General features: G+C 35.9%; 1 protein-coding gene and 2 non-coding genes across 3 annotated transcripts in view; 2 read left to right on the top strand and 1 right to left on the bottom strand.

Annotated features, from left to right (window-relative positions):
• Smp_135040 (putative nicotinic acetylcholine receptor alpha 9b subunit) overlaps positions 1-22,800 on the bottom strand; it is a gene marked incomplete at both ends in the record, with an annotated part of 75,631 nt that overhangs the window by 28,794 nt on the left and 24,037 nt on the right. Inside the window, 4 exons of the mRNA XM_018796186.1 lie at positions 8,249-8,356; positions 11,756-11,953; positions 12,546-12,674; positions 19,132-19,920. Of these exons, the coding sequence (XP_018650424.1) occupies positions 8,249-8,356; positions 11,756-11,953; positions 12,546-12,674; positions 19,132-19,920 (1,224 nt within the window). The remainder of the gene's footprint in view (positions 1-8,248; positions 8,357-11,755; positions 11,954-12,545; positions 12,675-19,131; positions 19,921-22,800) is intronic.
• Positions 6,317-6,388, top strand: Smp_tRNA_00949_Pseudo_TTG.1.1. The gene has a single exon. It is a non-coding gene (tRNA).
• Smp_tRNA_01299_Pseudo_TTA.1.1 lies at positions 10,551-10,622 on the top strand. Its single transcript has one exon. It is a non-coding gene (tRNA).

Raw genomic sequence — 22,800 nt, 5'->3', positions numbered from 1 at the left:
ACCTCCTCCTCCTCCTCCTACTATTACCACTACTATTACTACTACTACTGCTACCACTACTGCTACTACTACTGCTACTACTACTACTACTGCTGCTACTACTATCACTACTATTACTACTACTATTAATCATGTTTACATTTTAATAAGAAAATAAGGTGTAACATTTAAATGTTGATTTCTTATATAGAACTAATTCTATGTGTTTATACAACTATCCAAAATAATGTTATATTAATTATATTATTATTTAATATACAAAACATGTTTGTTTATTTATAGTGAATTATGTAAACATAACAGATTACATAGAACACTATTGTATACATACTTATAATGATTCAATCTACAGGTGAATTTAATTAACTGAAGTGAACCTTTAATAATTTGTAAGTAAACTTTTGAAAAACAGGGATAGAATACTAAATGATATTCATTTAAATTTGTTATTAGTTGAGTTACTATGCAAATTGATTAAATATTAAGGTAATAAAAATCAATAAGTAGAAGTGCTCCGGTGCGAAACTAGTAGGTTCTGGGTTTGAATCTCGCTCGCGAGGCGGGATCGTGGATGCGCACTGCTGAGGAGTCCCAAAATAATAGGACGAAACGGCCGTCCAGTGCTTCCAGGATTTTCATGGTGATCTAACTTCAATTGACTCATGATTCCAACTATGAAAATGTTCATTAGACAATATTACACAAAAATAATCATTTTAATAGTTGAGATCATGAATCCATTGAAGCTAGATCACCATGAAAATCCTGGAAGCACTGGACGGCCGTTTTATCCTATTGTGGAACTCCTCGGCAGTGGGCATCTATGATTCCGCCTCGCGAGTTTCAAACCCAGGACATATCAGTCTCGCGCGCGAGCGCTTAACCTGTAGACCGCTGATTCAATATCCAACTTAAATCGATCAACAAAGATAGTAAGATAGTGAAAATATCTATAAAACAAATAAGAGTACTATCAAATGAAAACGAATGAAATATTCAAAAATTCAACTATATTTAAACGTTTTATGTAGGACACATATTGTGGAAATCGCGCAAATGCGTCACAAGACAAGCCCTCACATGGAGTCCTGAAGGTCAAAGGAGAAGAGGAAGACCAAAGAACACATTACACCGAGAAATGGAGACAGACATAATAAGAATGAACAAAAATTGGATAGAACTCGAAAGGATGGTTCAGGACAGAGTGGGTTGGAGAACGCTGGTCAGCGGCCTATGCTCCATTGAGAGTAACAGGTATAAGTAAGTAAGTAGATGTATCTCAATCATTATATATGATAGCAGATCGGATAACTTCCAGTCATATATAAGAGAATTTTATTATTTCATGGAAGTGAACCAATAAATTGATTCTTAGTAACACACCTAAGAAGTATAGTTAATAAATACACAAATATGTATTATATTTTCTTACGAATAATCAAGAGCATCTATCAGCCAAATTATCTTAATTACACACTTACTTACGCCTGTTACCCCTCGTCGAGGAGCATAGGCCGCTCACCAGCATTCTCCATCCAACTCTATCCTGGGCCATCCTTTCCAGTGCTTTCCAGTTAACATTCATCCTTTCCATATCCTCTTCTATTACCCAAATTATTGTGTTCTTTGTCCTTCCTCTTCTCAGCTTCCCTTCCGGATTCCAAATTAGGGATTGCCTCATGATGCAGTTTGGTGATTTCTTTAATGTATGTCCTATCCACTTCCAACGTCTTTACCTCATTTCCTCTTCAGATGGAAGCTGGTTTGTCCTCTCCCACAGAAGGCTGTTTCTGAAAGTATCCGGCCAGCGAATGCTGAGTGTTTTGCGTAAACAACTGTTTATAAATACTTGAGCCTTCTTGACGATTTATGTAGTAGTTCTCCACGTTGCAGCTCCGTGCATTGGAATTGACTGTCTTGACGTTCGTATTGAAGATTCTCACTTTTAATTTAGTTGACATTTGTTTTGAGTTCCATATGTTCTTCAATTGTAGAAATGCTGTCCTTGCTTTGCCAATCCTCACCTTTACATCTGCATCAGATCCTCCTTGTTTATCAACGATGCTTCCCAGGTATGTGAATGTTTCCACCTGTTCCAGAGTTTCGCCATCAAGTGTGATTGGATTGGTGCTCTCCATGTCGTATTTAAGAATCTTGCTTTTTCCTTTGTTTATGTTGAGACCTATTGATGCAGAGGCTGTTTGTACAATGTCGTGTTAATCTATTGTTGATTAAATTGTTACTATGTAAATGTTATTTTAAATGATTGAACATCCCTTTCGATATAACAAATATTATGAAATCTATTTTAAAAGATTCCTCCTAATCGTCTCTTATCATCTGACTTCAATGTCTATTTTTAGATTATTCTTACAAAAATATATCCTAAAATATGTCATTTATCATTACCACTATGATGTACTACCTAAATGTGATTATTCAAAAAGAAATAAAAAGGAATAATTGAACCCTTTAACATCACCTTCATCACATTCAGTTACCATGGTAACTAAACCTATAGTAAAATTGATTAATTGATCTTAGATAATAAAACATTAATATTTGTCACAAATCATATACTTTTGACGTTTTACATGTATATATTGTAAAGATGAAATGAACAAATTAACTTTTACTGTCATATACATGATCAGGTTATTCTCTTTGTTTTCTTCCTCCCTTAAAAATTGTATACACCATACAGTTACAATGAACTAATTAACATACATAACTATTGTTTATTACGTAATCAATGATAATGACATCAGTTCTCTTTTATTACATAATAATTACCAAAATAGCTTATTTAATCATGTGATGTAAATCTGCTTTGGGTTACTTTACCATAAGATAATCCCCCCTTTTGTTGTTGTTCTTGTTGTTGTTTGGTGATGGTAATTTATCATGTTTACCATTCATCATGATACATAGATTTTGTTCATGCAAACATATTCATTAAGGTAGTTAATTATTATGTAAAAATCAACACTATAAATCAATAGTACACTTAATGAAGTAACATTTTTTTGGAAATGATCATAAATCAATTAAGGATTTCTCGTTTCTACTTATTCTATTAAAATGGGTAAACAGTTAAAGAATAATTGTAGATCAAGAACTGTTTCATTTTGGTTGAATTCAGAAAGCTCGATTAGCTTTTGCCAACCTATGTCACCTATGGCGAAGACGAGATATCCGTTTATTAATTAAGGGACGAGTATACTGCGCAGCAGTTCGTTCTGTTCTAATTTACAGATAAGAAATGTGGCCATTAAGAGTAGAAGATACTCGTGAGTTACTAGTATTTGATCACAGATGTCTTAGAAATATTGCTCGCATCTGCTGGGATCATCGGGTAAGTAATAGTGAGGTTAGACACAGGATATTAGGGAATGATGATGGTAAATCAGTTGATGAGGTCATGAATCTTCATCGACTGAGATGATTGGGCCACGTGTTACGTATGCCTAAACACTGGTTACCACGACGCGCTACGCTAAATAGTATTGGGGATGGCTGGAAGAAAGTTAGGGGTGGCCAAACCGAAGCGAGGCATCAGTGCTTGTAGTCACTAACTTCTAGCCTGAGCGATGTAGGTGGATGCAGACTACTTGGTTGGGGTCCGCGCGACCATCGTAATCAATGGTTGGAGACTCTATGTGACATGGCTCAGAATCGATCACAATGGCGTAGGTGTATACACTCTTTGTCTTCCCTTAAAATTGCTTCATATCTGTCTTCCTTCCTATACTATATCCTTATATATAACCTTTCTTTTATATATTACCACCACCAAGTTAACTACTTCTATGAATCTGCTGTTCATCTTGTTGTGCTAACGAGGTATGGCAACCTGGACCGATGCATATGTGTGCCTGGTCCTACACTGTATCTGACTGTTGACTGAGTTTAATTTACTTGGTGTTGTTTACTTGTATCTTCCCATTGTTATTTAGGACTGTAATTGATCAGTCTCTTGTTGGCATATGTGCATCCTGTGCGGTCTGCATCGATATTTCCTGAAGTTTCTAGCTTCATTCTAGTTGAATACACTTTGATAGTATATATTTTTGACTTTATATAATGTAGAATGCTACCTTCTCATAGCGGGGATGCTGTTTACGAAATTGAGAGGACGAAAAGCAAATGTCCAGAGCTTTTACCTGGTTGGTTGACACAGAGGGTCGATCTAAAGGAGTTGGGAAACCGTGGTTCTAAACCAGTGGTGCACATGGTCTCCACGATCCTAAGGAAGCAAATGACGTATGAACCTATTGTTGGTCACTGGCTACCATGAGACTGCATCTCTTTACGTTGCTCGACTGGCTTGTGGATTACACTTTTAGGTTAAAGGCCCAAGGTATGCCCCCCTAAGAAAACCATCTCCTTCCGTTTGGCCACCCATCCAGTATCCCAGCCCTAACACAAATCGAATGATTTGCATGGCACATATACATATGATACCTTCTTGAACCAATGTTTATGTGTTTCAATAAATAGAATCAAGTAATGTGTCAGATAACATCAGTTATTTTTAGTCAGTTATAACAAACTGTATAATTCTTACTTATAACAGTAATGCCTATTGCTTTTGGTATAATCTTGAAATGACTAAAATCCAGTACATAGTTGAATGTAAGTTAAAGTTGTACAAAATTTTCTCATAAACAGTTCATGATTTCAACTAAATCTTTATTAGATAGTATCTTTAATACTAAATGTTATTGTTTAATTTATATGTTACATGAAGATAGGATTTGTATGAATATCTTATTGTGGAAATCAGAAGGGGTTTTTGTGGAGATTTAATATTTTCATAGTTGAAATCATGAGTCAATTGAAGCTGAACTACCAAGGAAAACCTGGAAGCACTGGACGGCCATTTCGTCCTATTGTGGGATTCCTCAGCAGTGCACACCCATGACCTCGCCTCACGAGACTCGAACCCAGGACCTACCGGTCTCGCGCCATAGTACTTAACCGATAAACCCCTGATAGACTGACTTCGAGAGGTAAATCCAGGAGTTCTAATGAGAAGCAGTGACCATTGGAGTTCAAACCACGTCTGTTGTGAGATATCAACTCACTGAAGACAATTGGTGAACGGTTGCTCAACTTCGTGGGTTAGTTGTGGTTAGACATAAACACCATGGGATTCCGGCTCAGTGGTTTATCCGTATTGTGGAAATGTTTGCATATATATTACTATGGTGTGGGTTGCTTATATCCACATAAGTAGTATATGAAGATGGTCAGACATATAATGTATTTTGGCAGAAGACCGATAAGGAAAAAACTGAAATGAAGCGCAATTTGTAGGAAAATGCATAAACAATGAAATTAGAGAAGATGAATTGATATTTACAGAAGGAACAGTGAAGATTGAGACAATTGATCGTTATTTTGCAAATTAACTGCTTGCTGTATGGTTATCAGATCTTAGTAAGATAGTTTGTAGTTTAAGTTTAAATGCATTCGATTGTCTCCAGTCGTGTTCTTGTTCACCACAATACTACTGTGGTGTGAGTAGTATATAAGGATGGTCAGACGTAGAATGTATATCAGTAGAAGATCGATAAGGAGAGAACGGAAACGAAACGCGATTGGTATGAAAATTCATGAACAATAATAATCGGAGACGATGGACTGATATTTGTAGAGGGAACAGTCAAGATTGAGACAATTGATTAATAGTTTGCAAATTAACTGTTTACTGTATTGTTATCAGATTTAACGGGGAGATTCTGTAGTGTTGTGACAGTTGCGTTCGATTGTCTCCACTCGTGTTTTTTTTCGCTTCGCTACATTAACCATTACAAACATTCATGTTTAATGTAATCTATTTATCGAAATACCGAAAGGTTTCATTTTCCATACATTTGAATGGTCTCATGATAATTAGACTTTTGTAAGATTGAGGATCATGCCTTTTCCTGTTTATATTACGTAGAAAGAAAGTAAACAAACTGTTTGTTGGATGGAGAATGCTGGTGTGCGTCCTGTACTCCTCGATGAGGGGTAACAGGCGTAAGTAGGTAAATAAGTAAGTAAGTTGTTTATCACAGGAGATTGATTCAAAATTAATGATTGTTGATTTATGAAATTGTTCAGGTAAATAGAAAGAAAGAAATTGCGAATTAGATTTACTTTTCTTGAATAAGTAGTATAATGAAATCATAAAAAAGGAAAGAAAATAGTTAGATTCTTTTTAAATGATTGACTAGTTGCAGTCCTAATACATCGATGGGAAGATTCAAACAAACAATACCAAGTGAATTTAAACTTCACCCCATCGCACAAGCAAGTAGCTGCCAGGACTCAGTGGCCGAGTCGATAACGCGATGGTGTTTGAAGCAAAAGGTACTGGGTTCGAGTCCCAGATTGAACATCAACTCTGAGATGCAAGTACATGCAGATGACGAGTCCCAAATAGGACGAAACCCGCATCCTGGATTCCACCGCTAGCCACTATCCATCGTTGCTTACCATGCTTGTGAATTAAGGCTTTATCGAGGCAATACGCACAATATGCACATATGCCAATTAGAGACTGACCAGTTGCAGTCCTAACACATCGATGGGAAGATTCAAACAAACAATACTAAATGAATTTGATTCTTCAATTATTTTGAATATGAACAAGATTATAACATTTGGAGATAAACATCCTTTTGAGGTTCCGATAAATGATAAAAAATTATAGATTTCTTGGATATTTTTCCACTGGTAACTATACAAGTAAGCTCTTAGATGGATTGTAGACTAAGTTATGGTCTGAAATCTGAATTATTGGATTTCAGTTGTGGAGATTATTCTGTTCTTGATTGAGGTCATGAATCGATCAATGTTAGACAATCATTGAAAAACCGGAAGTTTCGTCTTACTATGGAGCTCCTCAGCAGTGCGCATTCATGGTCCCGCGCACGCGTTTCGAACCCATGACCTTTGGTCTCGCGCGCAAACGCCTAACCTTTAGACCACTAAGTTGGGATCCGACGGTGTGAATGTCTAACTTCAACCAATCCGTGAAATCGCTCGGTTATCTTCCATTGCCTGAGGTAGATACCTGTTTCTACCTTATATAGATTAGTTCCACTGGTCATGGCTTCTCACTAGAACTCCGAGAATTACCTCACGAAGCTAGTCACTAGTTAACACATGGTAGTTATCAGTATGGGGTTGTGGAAATGGTGGTCTAACATTGATCGATTCATGATATCAATCAAAATTTTAAATTCAGTGTTTGAGACTTGACACGTATAGACTGTTTGTTCATATATCTGCTAAATCTCAACTTAAAATGATAGGAATGTCACATGCCGACTTTTAAAGATTCTTTAATTAGAACTAGTTGATGCAGAATACTTTAATGTTTACAGAACCAACTATTCTAGAAAACAATCATATATTAATCTTAAAGACAACTTTTGGAGGCAACTAATTAGGGATTGAGAAGTAATGAGAATCAGTCTCTAATACAGACTTCATAAAGTTGGAGATATATGAGCTTAGAATTCTTATTAACAATGGAGTATCGTATGAACCATAGAATTTCAATATCCTATGCTTTCATGTCATCAATGTACACGTCAGATCAAATTTCAGATGTTGTTCAGAACTATCGATGATTCACTATGAACTTCAATCATAGTAAACGTTTAATGATTCAATCTTTATGAAATGAAAGAAATCTGAGAGACTATTATTACTACCAGTACTTCTTAAGAGATGAATTGACAGAGGACATTCATGAAAATGAAAGCTATTAGGAAAACATCAAGTTGACATATAGTGAATATTCAATGTGTCAATTATTGCCCATGGTATAAAGCTACTTAGTTTAACTTTTGGATTTTGATGGAGTTTTGTTCTCTGAGCTGGATGGTTTAGTCGTGGAGCTTTCATCGTCCTTCTGAACGACATCATCAGTACAAACTTCAGGTAGAAGTGAAGTGTTTGAATTTCTCCATATGTGACCTTAAATCTGTCATTGAAATAAGCAATGACAGATTTAAGGTCAATAAGAACCAATCAACATCGAGGTGCACAGGATAAGCTGTGAACGATAGACAACCGCTTAACAAACCAGATCACAAAACAATTTACTACCGAGTTGGAAGAGTTCATTTTGCGTAACAATCGATTTAAATATTTCAACTATAATTTGAATAGATTCCTTTTAGAATTTAAATAATGAGACACATTACATATTCAAGTCTCCCAGGTAAACATATCTCATATTACTTACTTGTTGATCAACGAATGTTTGTATATTGATAGCAGACATTTCAACTTGATCAGGAATAATATCAACTTCTGTATCAGGTCGTTCTGTTGTAACAGTAATAGTTAAATCCTAGAGAAATAAAGGGAAAGAGTTGATAACTTAGAATGTAACACTAGATCTATACATAATAACAGCCCCCAAATGCCCTGGTTTGGCCGAGAGTGGGGAGAGTCTGCTCTCCCTCTCCAAATGCTCTCATATGGCCACGCGAATATATAGCCTCTGTCAGGGAAGTCCTACTCACTGACTTCTCGTGGCCACGGTGTTGTTCACAAAAGTGAGAGGACGAAAAGCGAATGTCCGGCGCTTTAACCGGGTTGGTGGACACGGATAGTCCATCTAGGGGAGTTGGAAAACCCTGATTCCAAACCAATGGTGCACATGGGCTCCAGTATCCTGAGGGAACAAATGGCGTATGAACGTATTATTGGTCACCGGCTACCATGTTACTGCATCTCCTTAAGATGCTCCACTGCCTTGTGGATCAGACCTTTAGGTCAAAGGCTCGGGGTGTGGTCCCCTAAGAAAACCACCTGCTTCAGTCTGGGCACCTGGGTAGTATCACAGCCCTCACACAAATCTCATTCGATTTGTGCGGCCCATATTTATCTGGTGCTTCCTTGTACCAATATTTATGTGTTTAAATAAAATAAAATAATAAATACATAATAACAGCTGTCATGATATAGGGAAACAATGTAAATATTTAGAAAAAATAGATAAAATTTTATATAGTTGAGATCATGAGTCAATTGAATCTAGACCACCACGGAATACCTGGAAGCACTGGACGGCCGTTGATCTGACCGCCCCTAGCTTTCTTCCAACCTAACCCTACACCATAAAACATTGCACATCGTGTGTGCTAATTTTATTTCAGTTATTTATTTACTCTGAAGAAGTAGCTAACATTAAGTTACAAAACATCTGGAACATAAATTTTCTTTTACTCATTAGAATACCATAAAATAATTTATTATTAACTCTCTACACAGTGATTAATTTATTTGAAACTACCGAATCCAACCATAACATGGATACCTACAAATGCAATTAACATATACATAAAATGTGGTGGTGTTTTATAGATCATTGTATAAATAGAAAAGCAAAAGAATCCAAAAAATTTAGGAAATGTTTGATTTATTTATGTAGTAACAAAGGTTATCCCTAACAGTGGAATCCAGTACGCGCGTTTCGTCCTATTTAGGACTCGTCAGATGGATGTACCTACATCTCAGAGTAGATGTTCACTCTGGGACTCAAACCCAGTACCTTTCGCTTCAAACATCATCGCGTTATCCACTTAGCTACTGAGTCCTGATAGCCACTTGCTTCTGCAATGGAGTGAAGTTTAACTTCACTTGGTGTTGTTTACTTGTATTTAAAGGTTATCCTTATTTCAAGAAAACATTAAATTTATGATCCAACATTTAACGAATACTTTACAAAAGGTAATGTACAAAACATTCATCACATAAAGCATGACTGATACATAATATGTAGTACATCTAACTAATTCAACATTACTTGAACTGGAAACAGGGTTTATACTCATTATTATGTTATATTTAGGATAGGTTAACTATCTATCTACCATTTAATCTTTAAAATAATACATACAGCCTATACAACTTACAAACTGGATGTTACATTCCATACTGTACATACACACACTTCTAAACATTTCTACTCTATTATGCTAACCGGTAATTTATATTCAACATTCTATTTACACTATCTATGACTATATAAAACACTAAGTATAGTCAGTAAATAAATATAAAAATGAAACTATATATAGTGGATAAATAGGACAGTAAATTATTCTGTTTTCTTATAGTTTCCAGCCCATACGTTTACTTTTCAGATAGAGCAACTGTAATTGAAGAAATGTTACAAATCAGAGAGTACTGGTAATAGTTAATGAATACTAATGTACCTCATATCTACTAATGAATTCAGCGGAGAAAATTTTCATTTCGATGAAATCATTTAATTAAGCTGTACATTCATATTATTATTCAGTTTATGTCATTATTATGACATTTATGTTTGGAAGGGGGTTTTGCGGAGATTTTAGCCGTTTCATCCTATTGTGGGACTCCCCAGTAGTGCGCATCCACGATCCCGCCTCACGAGACTGATAAGTCCTGGGTTCGAAACTCGTGAGGCGGGATCGTGAATGCATTTCTCTGTATCTCAGAGTTGATGTTCACTCTGAAACTCGAATTCAGTGCCTTTCGCTTCAAACGCTATCAGGACTCAGTAGCTAAGTGGATAACGCGATAGCGTTTAAAGCGAAAGGTACTGGGTTCGAGTCTCAGAGTGGATATCTACTCTGAGATGAAGGTACCAAATAAGCATTAAATTACCTAATAAGGTGTAAATATAATTAATCTCTTATAATTTCAATGACTAAAGTTATTTAAAGCTGACAAATAAAAACTTCATTTAAGATATCCAATACTTTTAATCCTGTATTTCATAGAATATGCACATAGGTATTACTCTTAAGTATGGTAAACAATTCAAATGAACGTTTACACATACCCGTATCTAATATTTACATGTATGAAGAATAAAAAGGGCCTTAGATTACAACTGTGTTTGAACTTTATTGTTGAATATAGTTTCCTGTTAGTTGCCTGTAGGTTTATTCTTTAGAGCTGACCAAATTAAATAGTCCAAATTGTAATGTAGTTGCTAGCCAAAGTGACTCAAAGTTTTGTGTTGGATATAAATAAGCACGGTATTAGCCACTATTAAGTGATTAATCATTACAAACATCTTTGTTGTACAGGAGGTTAGTCAAGAGTTGAGTAGGTCATTAGTAACATTTAAGACCAAAACGCTGAGTGATTAGGATTCGAATCACAAAGAAGGCATCAAGTCCCTAAACGTCACAGATACCATTTGCTGAAAAGTGTCAGCTTGCACAAAACAAAGGTATAAGATCCGTTGCATATTACCTTCAACCTCCACTTTGCATCTCAATATACTGTATGAGATAACTAGTTAGGCTAGTAGCTAAATTTTAATCTAATCAATTGAATAAGATCAACACCATGGATTGGACCAACGTTCAGTAAACAAAATAAACAAACCAAAAGTAGTGGATGAAAGTTTTCGTTAAGGTGTAACACAAGTTGTAAAATCATTAAAGGTCATAATACATTAAGTATATACTTTATTCAAGTTTGTTAGGAATACACATATAAGCTACATATTCCAGGATAAACCTATCACTTTTAGACTGTTGAGTTAGAACGCAAAAGTGTTTTTGATGGAGTTTTGTTCTCTGAGCTGGATGGTTTGGTCGTGGAGCTTTCATCGTCCTTCTGAACGACATCATCAGCATAAACTTCCGGTAGAAGTGTATAAAAGTGGATGAAAAACGTTAAGTCTATCTCATAAATACATCCTGAAATATATTAGTCATCACATAAATTTTTTTTAGTAACTAACCTGTACATCTAATGGAAAATCATTTAATTCCAAAGTTTCTAAAAATACACCTTTAATACGTCTACGTTCCATTAGATAAACTTCACCATATTCATTTCGTACAGCCATTATCCATTGAGTATCTTTTGTTTCACTTAATATATTATCAATGTATAATAAAGGATTCCAGTATTGTTCCAGCTCGGTAATACTTAATTCCTAAAATGTTAAAAAAAACACATAATGGACAAACTAAAATATACTTAGACTATAATTTTATGAACAGACAATCATTATCAGAAAGGGTTTAGTGGAGATTTCAGTATTCCCATAGTTGAAAGCATGAGTCAATTGAAGCTAGATCACCAAGGAAAACCTGGAAGAACTGGACAGCCGTTTCGTCCTATTGTAGGTACTTCCTTGAGTTCTAGTGAGAAGCAGTAACCAGTGGAGTTCAACCAGGTCTGTTGTGAGATATCAACTCACTCAAAACAATTGGTGAACAGTTGCTCAACTTCATTAATTGGTTGAAGTTAGACATTAACACCGTTGGATGCCGGCCGGCTCAGTGGTCTAACGGTTAAGTGATCGCGCGCGAGACTGATATGTCCTGGGTTGGAATCTATTGAGGCGGGATTGTGAATGCGCACTGCTGAGGATTCCCACATTGGGCCCTTTCGTCCCTTCCTTTGCTTCCTGATTTCCCCTGCTCCTGCGTGTTCAATGGACTCTCACGCTTTTAACTATGAAGATAGACAAATGACTTTACATATTACTTGAATTATTATTATGACTATAATCATTAACTTACTTCAGCTGTATGTCCATCAAGTTTTGGTTCTCTCCATTTTGCTTGAAGGAATGCATCAGCATAATATAATTCTTTCAATGTATCAATTTCACCAATTTTTAAAAATACTACACGTACTTCAACAGCAACCTGATTAGATAAATGTGAAAATACAAGAAATGAGAGAAGAGATTTTGTATACTGATTATTACTATCTGTTTATATTGTCTTTCATTATTATTACTAGGAGGGGATTTTGTGGAGATTTTGGTAATTTTATATACTTGTGATCATGAGTCAATTGAAGCAAGACCACCAGGGAAAACCTGAAAGCATTGGACGGCCGTTTCGTCATATTGTGGGACTCCTCAGCAGTGCACATCCACGAACTCTCCCGTGAGATTCGAACTCAGGACCTATCGGTCTCGCACGCGAGCGCTTAACCTCTCGACCACTGAGTCAGCATCCAACAGTGTTAATGTCTAACTTCAACCAATCCACGAAATTGAGCAACCGTTCACCATTGTCTCCAATAAGTTACTATCTCACAACAGACCTGGTTAAACTCCACTGGTTACTGCTTCTCACTAGAACTCTAGAAAATACCTCTTGGAGCAAGACACTAGTGAGCATATTATTATTTCTTCCAAATCCTTTACAGGTTTCCCTTGGTGTTGTTTATTTGCATCTTCCCATTGTGTATTTAGGACTTCAATTGATCAGTCTCTTGTTTCCATATGTGCATCCTGTGCGGACTGCCTTGATATTGCCTGATATTACAATCTTTATGAGAATAGATGAATAGTGGCTAGCAGTGGAAACCAGGACGCGCGTTTTGTCCCATTTGGTACTCATCAGATGGATGTACCTGCATCACAGAGTTGTTGGGACTTGAACCCAGTAACGTCCGCTTCAAACAACATCGCATTATCCACTTAACTATTGAGTCCTGATAGGCGCTTGCTTGTGTGATGGGGTGAAGTTTAACTTCACTTGGTGTTGTTTACTTGTATTTAAAGGTTATCCTTATTTCAAGAAAACATTAAATTTATGATCCAACATTTAACGAATACTTTACAAAAGGTAATGTACAAAACATTCATCACATAAAGCATGACTGATACATAATATGTAGTACATCTAACTAATTCAACATTACTTGAACTGGAAACAGGGTTTATACTCATTATTATGTTATATTTAGGATAGGTTAACTATCTATCTACCATTTAATCTTTAAAATAATACATACAGCCTATACAACTTACAAACTGGATGTTACATTCCATACTGTACATACACACACTTCTAAACATTTCTACTCTATTATGCTAACCGGTAATTTATATTCAACATTCTATTTACACTATCTATGACTATATAAAACACTAAGTATAGTCAGTAAATAAATATAAAAATGAAACTATATATAGTGGATAAATAGGACAGTAAATTATTCTGTTTTCTTATAGTTTCCAGCCCATACGTTTACTTTTCAGATAGAGCAACTGTAATTGAAGAAATGTTACAAATCAGAGAGTACTGGTAATAGTTAATGAATACTAATGTACCTCATATCTACTAATGAATTCAGCGGAGAAAATTTTCATTTCGATGAAATCATTTAATTAAGCTGTACATTCATATTATTATTCAGTTTATGTCATTATTATGACATTTATGTTTGGAAGGGGGTTTTGCGGAGATTTTAGCCGTTTCATCCTATTGTGGGACTCCCCAGTAGTGCGCATCCACGATCCCGCCTCACGAGACTGATAAGTCCTGGGTTCGAATCTCACGAGTATGGGAGGAGTCCCATAATAGGACGAAACGGCCGTCAAAACCGCAAATACTAACATGTCATAGATGTGATGAACTAAATTAAATGGGATCCAAGCAGTATGTTAAGTATAGAGATAATGATTAAAATTACTAAACAGTTTTTGGTTATCACTCTGAGCAAACTTTACATTTGAGTGTGGTAAAAACTGTAAGTTGTTTCAAGAAAATAAAAAAACATTTCGTCAGTTTTTTGGATGATGGAAAAGATTTGTTGCTCAAGAAGATGATTTGTCTTTGGATTCAGTTCATGAAGTCAGTGAGTGTTAATCTAAGCCGTATAGGTAAACTCAGATAAAGTAACGTTCAGGGGATAATCATAGTAATGATATGTAGTGTCGCAACTTGATCTGTGCATGACTGATCCTTACGGAATCCAACCTGTCGACCTCAAAGTTTTGCGTTCATTTCATTCGATTCAAGAACACTTTGCCGTAAACATTTCCTGGTACTTGTAGTAGTATGATGCCTGTATCGTTCTCACACTTCTTGAGATCTCCTCTCTTTGATATCTTGACGAAGTATCCTTCTTTCTGGTTTATAGGTACTTATTCTTCTTCCCAATTCTTTCTGAATAGAATGTGAAGCATGTTTGCAGTCACTTCTCTGTATGACTTCAGTGTTTCAGCTGGTATGGCCATGTTGATTTCTTCGATTGTTGATGAAGTGACAGCTATAGGAAGTTTTTGTGTGCTACTTCGATATCCAGTGGATTGAGTGTTCTCTCCGGTTCCACTGCTCTTAAATTTCAGTGATTGGCTTGCCTTCTTTTTTCCTTGACTAGTCCCTTTGCCCTACTGTATTTCCCCTCCAACTTCTTCGCTGTATCATATTCATGTGTGTTGCAGGTTTTTCCTCTGTCATCGCTAGGGCTCCTACACATTTCTGTTTGTCAGCTCCAATACTCCTCTTCAATTGCTTGTGTGCTATTGCGTATTTGATCTATGGAGTGGCTTTCTCTGTTCTTGTTCAATGGTTTTTAATTGCTGTCTTCTTGCGCTTCCTTTCTTGGATCTTATCCAAGGTTTTCATGCAGATCCACTTTTTATGATGATGCTTCGTATGGCCCAGAACCTCTTGACATATTGAAGTCAGTGATTATTCGATCCCTTTCCAGTTGTACTCCAAGGTAGTTCCCTCCTCTTTCAGTAGATCTTGTAAGGTTTAGAAGCTTAATTGTATAGTAAAGATTCAAAACTCTTGAAATGTACTTTGTGTACAATATTTCATTTCTTTACAACTTGTGTATAGTCAGTGACAAAATTAATAAAATATACATTTCGTATGTGTACTTCAACAAGTATTCTAAACTGCATTTTGTAGTGTCGGTTGATATGTTAAGCCCATATAACTTACTCTGGCTTCTGAACAAGCCAATTTACTTATCCATCATGAGTCCCGTTTTGACCTTGTTACTTATTCACTTATGTGTGTACACTTCTTACCCTATTCATCACATGTCTGTAATTTATTCTTGTCTGACTATAAATATTGATAAACGCTTGATTAAAGCGAGCTGGCTCATCCGCCATCTCCAATACGTGTCGTTTATGTTTCGTTCGCTGATATTTGTTCATGTGCTTATAACTTTCTGGCTTGCGTCATTTGTCAATAAAACTGTAGTTACCGCTCCTGTTTGCCTTCTGATTTTATGTACCGTTAAGATTTGTATTACAACGGTTATCGAGGTGGACGATTAGCGAAGCACGGCACTACAGATTTGACAAAACAAGCTGAATTGTTTTACAGTAAGGTAGATTTTTAGAAACTCTTGTTACACATTGTGTAAAAATAACACCAGATAGTAAAGTAAGGGTGTGGAGTGTATTTATTCTAAGAATAGAAAAAACAATCAGTGTGGTGATTGATGTTACATTTTTAGTGTAGAAATGATCTGCTCTACCCATCTTTACTTATAAAGCTTGTAACTTCCAGCGATATCGAGGCAGTCCGCACAGAATGAATATATGCCAATAAGAGACTGATCAATTACAGTCCTAAATAACAATGGGGAGATACGAGCAAGTCAGTTTGATCTGCTTTTAGTATATCTCAGACTAATAATTTCCTGATCACTTATCCCAAAAGATCCCTAATATATTATATAGTTTTCATGATGAACCCTTGGTGAAACCTAAATAAGCGCTTTAACCGATTCAAAATAGATCAAAGAAGTTCAGTTATCATTTCTTTTCAAATTTTTGTCAAAACGGATTCATGTTCCGAGTGAAAATCTTCTTTGATTTGTATAAACAGTTTGTACAACACCACCTACAAGATTTATGAAGCTTCTTAAATCTGTTAGTAGTTTGAAAAAAAAAGAAAGCTGAACAGCTTTTTTGAAACTAGATAACATTTGATGTTCTTGTGACATTATTCAATCTACTAAAATTAAAGTGTATAAATCTACGAATTGTGTAGTGCTACACTCAGTCAGTCAGTCACAACGTAGAACTTCGTACGTACGTACGTACGTACGTACGTACATCAGTTCGAGTTGCCATACCACATAAGAAAAGAGATGTCGATTCAAATCCCATAGTGGTAGAAGTAGTAAGAGTATAAGCATTATGTGAAAGATTAGAGTTTGAAGATGTTATTCAAGGAGTATAATCCAGTGCTGCACTATGATTTTGAAACTCGGAGAATTCAAAACAGACGATATTATACATTCGGAACTTGTTGTATATTATGTTGCATTATCATGAAAACTGAATACATTGTCTGTTTTAGTGGTAGAAATTACACTGTTCATTGAACTCCATAAGAAATATGGACAGTCGTTCGAAAAAATAGTAAGTTTTCCAATTATACAAAATGAAGGCATAAGTGTCATTGCTGTACTACTGATGTTAATCACTGAGTTGTAACAAATGTCATGTATGTCTAGTTCTTAATGTATGGTAGCCATTAGCCTATGTGGATAAACACTGTTTCCAATTAATTTGGCCAATAAAATTCGGTCAACACTTAGGACTATATACGTAATAGCTTGGACATTTTATGTTCATTTAGTATAAATGTCTCTGTTTTACTGGAGGTTAGAGATAGATGTAGTAATTCAGTGGAAATTACTCCAATCATGATACTGTGTAATGTAAGTTTAAATTAAAGGGGAGGTGTTAGATCCTTTTAAATTACTGGTACTTCTTGATAATGAATCTTATTTATCTTGAAGACTACGTCTCTAACTAATACGCCAGTCACTTTCAACCACCGACTTAAACCGGAAATAATTATACTTTGTGTTCAAAATAAGAATAAATTGTACTTAAACTGAACAATATTTTTTCATTGAAGTAAATTTAGACGATCAATTTTAATAACTTGGGGGTTTTGTAGTGGTTTTTAACACCATTAATTAATCCTAGTTAAATCATCATTGAAAACCATTACGGACTAAACAGATGCCATGTTGAGGACTGAACTCAAGAACTTCAGATTACATGACAAATGCTTACACAACAGACTACTGAATCGACATCCAAGAATTTTCATATCTAACTACAATCAACGCAATATATTGTCCAGCCTCCTTTGAATGTAGTTGATAAATAACTGCCTCATATTCAACATGGTTGAATTCTGATGATCATGGTTGTACAATAGATCTTCGATAATTACCTCACTAAAATGGCATTGTAGTGAACAAATACACAGGTAGGACAATCGAATGTATATGACACGTACATTACAGAATATCTCAATAAAAACAGACAACCATACAGTAAATACTTAATTTGCAAATTAACAATCAATTTTCTCAATCTTGACTATTCCTTCTACAAATATCCATCCATAGTCTCCGATTATTATTGTTCATGCATTTTCATACTAATTGTGTCCCGTTCTCGTTCTCACCTTATCGATTTTCTACTGAAATACATTCAATGCCCGACCAACGTTATATACTACTTGTGTGAATATAAGTAACCCACACCACCGTATCTTATTTTTAACGAAAACATTTACTTCTCTAAATCTAATATAACGTTTTAAATAATGATTCACTTGGTATTATTTGTTTGAATCTTCCCATTGATGTTTAGGACTGTTATTGATCAGTTTCTTATTGGCATATGTGCATACTGTGTTTATTGCCTCAATATAGCCTTAATTCACAAGCATTATAAGTAAAGATGGATAGTGGCTAGCAATAGGATCCAGGACGCGCGTTTCGTTTTATTGCACGCGCAAGTGTCTATCAGGACTCAGTAGCTGAGTGAATAACACGATGGCGTTTAGAACGAAAGGTACTGGGTTTCAATCCCAGAGTGAACATGAAGTCTAAGATGCAGGTACATCTAGCTGAAGAGTCCCTAGATTCCACTGCTAGCCACTATCCATCTTTGTTTATAATGCTTGTCAAAAGGGGTTTTCTGGAGATTTAGTATTTCTTATAGTTGAAAGCGTGAGTCAATTGAAGCTAGACAACCATGGAAAACCTGAAAACACTGGACGGCCGTTTTGTCCTATTATGGGACTCCTGAGCAGTGCGCATCCACAAACCCGCACTCGCAAGATTCGAACCCAGGACCTATCAGTCTCGAGCCAGAGCCCTTAACAGATAAACCATTGAGCTGGCATCCTGCGTTCAAATCTCGCGAGTGTGGGTTCGTGGATGCGCACTGCTGAAGAGTCCCATAATAGGACAAAACGGCCGTCCAGTGTTTCTAGGTTTTCCATGGTGGTCTAGCTTCAATTGACTCACATTTTCAACTATAATGCTTATGTTTTAAATAATTTAGATTATAATTAATCTACTTACCTTTTCATTACGATTTTGTGTAAATTCATCTAAATGATTTAAATTAGCTGATTTTCTTTTATATTCATTACGATTAACAATACCATGTTTTGTATTTAATCCTTTTGGATGTATTTTAGTTGTCAAGGATGAGTTTCTATGTAAATTTAAATCATGATTAGGATTTTGTTGGCATAGTGATTGTTTATCATTTAAATTTAAAAGATGATTCGTTTCTTTTAATTCTAATTCAAGATTGAAATTATTTTTTTCTATTGAATTTATTAATGATTCTAATGAATGAATAAGATATTCTGTTTGTTTTTTTGAAAATAATCTTTGTTCCCGACGTTTCTTTTTAGGTAAATGGGGTGTATTGTCAAGTGATCCCATTTCATTGGTCTGGTTCAATTTGATCCTATTCGGAAAATTTGAAGACGTTTCTAGGATACTACTTTTAGATGGTATTACTAATTGATTATTTTTGATTTGAGTAGTATATTCATTGGAATGTTGTAAAGGAGATTTATATGAATTTGGATGTAAAGTAGATTTGTTTGGAATAGAAAGATCAAGTATTGTAGTTGGTTTATCATTTATTGATGATTCAATATGAATATTAGGAATATTTGGATTACGATAATAAACTGTCCATTGATCACCGGATGGATCTCCATAAGTTTTAGTAATTGTAGTTGGTTGATCATAAAGTGATGATGAATATGGAAATTGAGGTGAGTTTACAGAATTCGGTAGATTATTTGGTTGAATACTTAAAGGTAGATTAGTTTCAATTTTGCGGTCTGAAGGCTGAAATGAAACATGAATTTAAAAAAATATTTATTTGAAATTTCTTCTAATTCTCATATATAAATAAATGGAACCTTAAATTATTCAAAAGTGTTGTCACCTAGAACTCTTCGATGAAATAAAAGATTACAAAACTTCGGGGTCAGTCAGTCACAACGTAGAACTTCGTAAGTACGTACGTACGTACGTCAGTTCGAGTTGCCATATTATATTAGCACAGAGATGCAGTTGTCGATTCAAATCACATAGTGGTAGAAGTAGTAAGAGTATAAACATTATGTGAAAGATAAGGGTTTGAAGATGTTATTGAAGAAGTATAATCCAATGAGATAAATTCGAAAAGAGAAAAAGATAGGGACATGAAGAATTCAGAAGATTAGAATTCGGTAGAACACAAAGAGTGAATGCACGTTCGACATTGCAAACGATTTTGAGCCATGTCATTCAAGGTCTCTAACCATCGATTGCTATCATCTCAATCCTAACCAGGTAGTATACACCTACCAACATGGCTCAGTCCAATTGTCAGTGACTTCATGGATTTATGCCACGTTTTGGTCTGACCGCCCATAGCTTTCTTCCAACCTACTCCTACAACATGAAACATTGCACGTCGGCGCAGTCGGTGGTTGGGCATACGTAACACATGTCCCAGCCATCTCAACTGATGAAGTTTCAGTACTTCATCAATCGATTTGCCATCATTACCTAGTACCCATTTCCTAACAACTGCATTACTTACTCGATGGTCCCAGGATATACGAGCAATGCTTCGAAGAAACCTATGATCAAATACTAGTAGCCTACGAATATCCTTTACTCTTGCCGGCCATGTTTCACTGCCATAAAGTAGGACGGAACGAACTGCTGCACAGTAAACCCGTCCTTTGGTTGGTAGACGGATATCTCGCCTACGCCATAAATGGCGCAAGTTGGTGAAAGCTAGACGAGCCTTCTGTATCCGTGCTGAGATTTCGTCACACACCAGACCACAAGGGCTGATGAGACTCCCAAGATGAGCGAAGCGGTCAACACACTCAACTTCATCATTCCCTATCATTAGTTCAGGTGCCGATGCAACCCAATCCTGAAGTAACATTTTGCACTTCGAGGGAGAGAATCGCATCCAGAACTTCGAGGTACTAAATCACGGAGCATCAATGAGCTTACACCAAGATCTAACTGAACTAGGTTCAAATATCTTATTCAGTTTTAACCATTTGAAGAGGTAAACAGCCGTTTATAAGGGGTATCACCTTTATTGTGGTTTCTAACTGTATTTAAATCAATTTTAGTCAGTACTACAACTTTCTTCTTAAACCATTTAAGTGGGAAATAAATGCCAGTAATAACAATACAAGTGTCATTAGGACAAGATTGAATGTGGTGGGAACACCATTGAAAATTCAAGTCGATTGAAGAATATGTAATTGATGTGAACAGCGAAACAAGAACTTTTAACAAACTATGGAAGCTATTTTTGGGGAACATCAACTCTGAGATGCAGGTACATCCAGCTGACGAGTCCCAAATAGGACGAAACGCGCGTCCTGGATTCCACTGCTAGCCACTATCCATCTCTGCTTACCATGCTTGTGAATTAAGGTATATCGAGGCAATACTCACAGTATGCACATATGCCAATTAGAGACTGACCAGTTTCAGTCGTAAACACATCGATGGGAAGATCCAAACAAACAATACTAAGTGTATTTTTGGGGACGTTATCTTATTTATTTCAAAGCTTATATAACAGTAACATTTACTTTTTGTCCCTAGTCTATTCTACAGATCATAAGCTTTCGTTTAATGTATGATTCACTGCCATAGCTTTTTCTGTTCCAAAGATATTGTAATTTAGACGCAACCTTTTGTACTCTACTTTCTACTCTAATCCCTCAGTTTTGAACATAATTGTATTTTCTCAATTGTTGTACGTTGTGGTCAGGTTAGTCTTCTATTTATTCATGTATCTTTTTACACTACTCGGAATTCGGAATTCGGGTACCAGATCGGGATTAGAATAAAGTGAGTAGCGTCCCAGTTTTCTTGTCTTCTCTCTCGCGCGCGTGCTTGTCAGCCAATCAGGGATAGAATAGTCTTCGTTTCTCTACCTCCGCTTCGAACTCACGCATACTAGCCTCATGGTTAAACCAGTCAGCCTATCGCGTCAAGGTCTTAATCTACATTAAACAAGTTATACTCGGCACTAAAGTGGGTAGACAGATCAAGGACGTAACAGTAATGTTCAAATATATAAGAGTTCAAAGTATTTTAAATACTACATGTTGAGAATTCTGAATTACGATAGCTCAATGACACATTTAAACCTATGACTTAACCCGCTGTAATTCTATGTCTGAATTAATACACGACATGACCCAAGATGTTCATTTATCCCTTAGAACACTTAGATCGATTTCTGGGTGAAATTACATGGAATAAATCATACGTAAACATCTAGTTTTGTTTTCATTTGAGTTATGGATATAAGTTTACTAACGAGTAATTCGACAAACACAACGGATAGATGTCTTAGTTCTCTGTTTAACATGTGATTTATCAACTGTAAGATACTTTAGAATAAAGCATGTGGTTGTCTTAGTGCGCCACACCCCGAGCCTTTGACATAAATATCTGACTCAAAAGGCAGTGGAGCATCGTAAGGAGATGCAGTCCCATGGTAATCGGTCACTAACGATCGATTCATACACCATTTGTTCCCTTAGGATCATGGAACCCATATGCAACATTGGTTTGGAATCAGGGTTTTCCAACTCCCTTAGGTGGACCCTCCGTGTCCACCAACCCAGTTAAAGCACCGGGCATTCGCTTTTCGTCCTCTCACTTTCGTAAACAACACCCGTAGAAACGAGAAGG

Source organism: Schistosoma mansoni, chromosome 2, assembly GCF_000237925.1.
Source record: "Schistosoma mansoni strain Puerto Rico chromosome 2, complete genome".
Classification (NCBI taxonomy): domain Eukaryota; kingdom Metazoa; phylum Platyhelminthes; class Trematoda; order Strigeidida; family Schistosomatidae; genus Schistosoma; species Schistosoma mansoni.
This window is presented reverse-complemented; position numbering and strand designations above follow the sequence as displayed.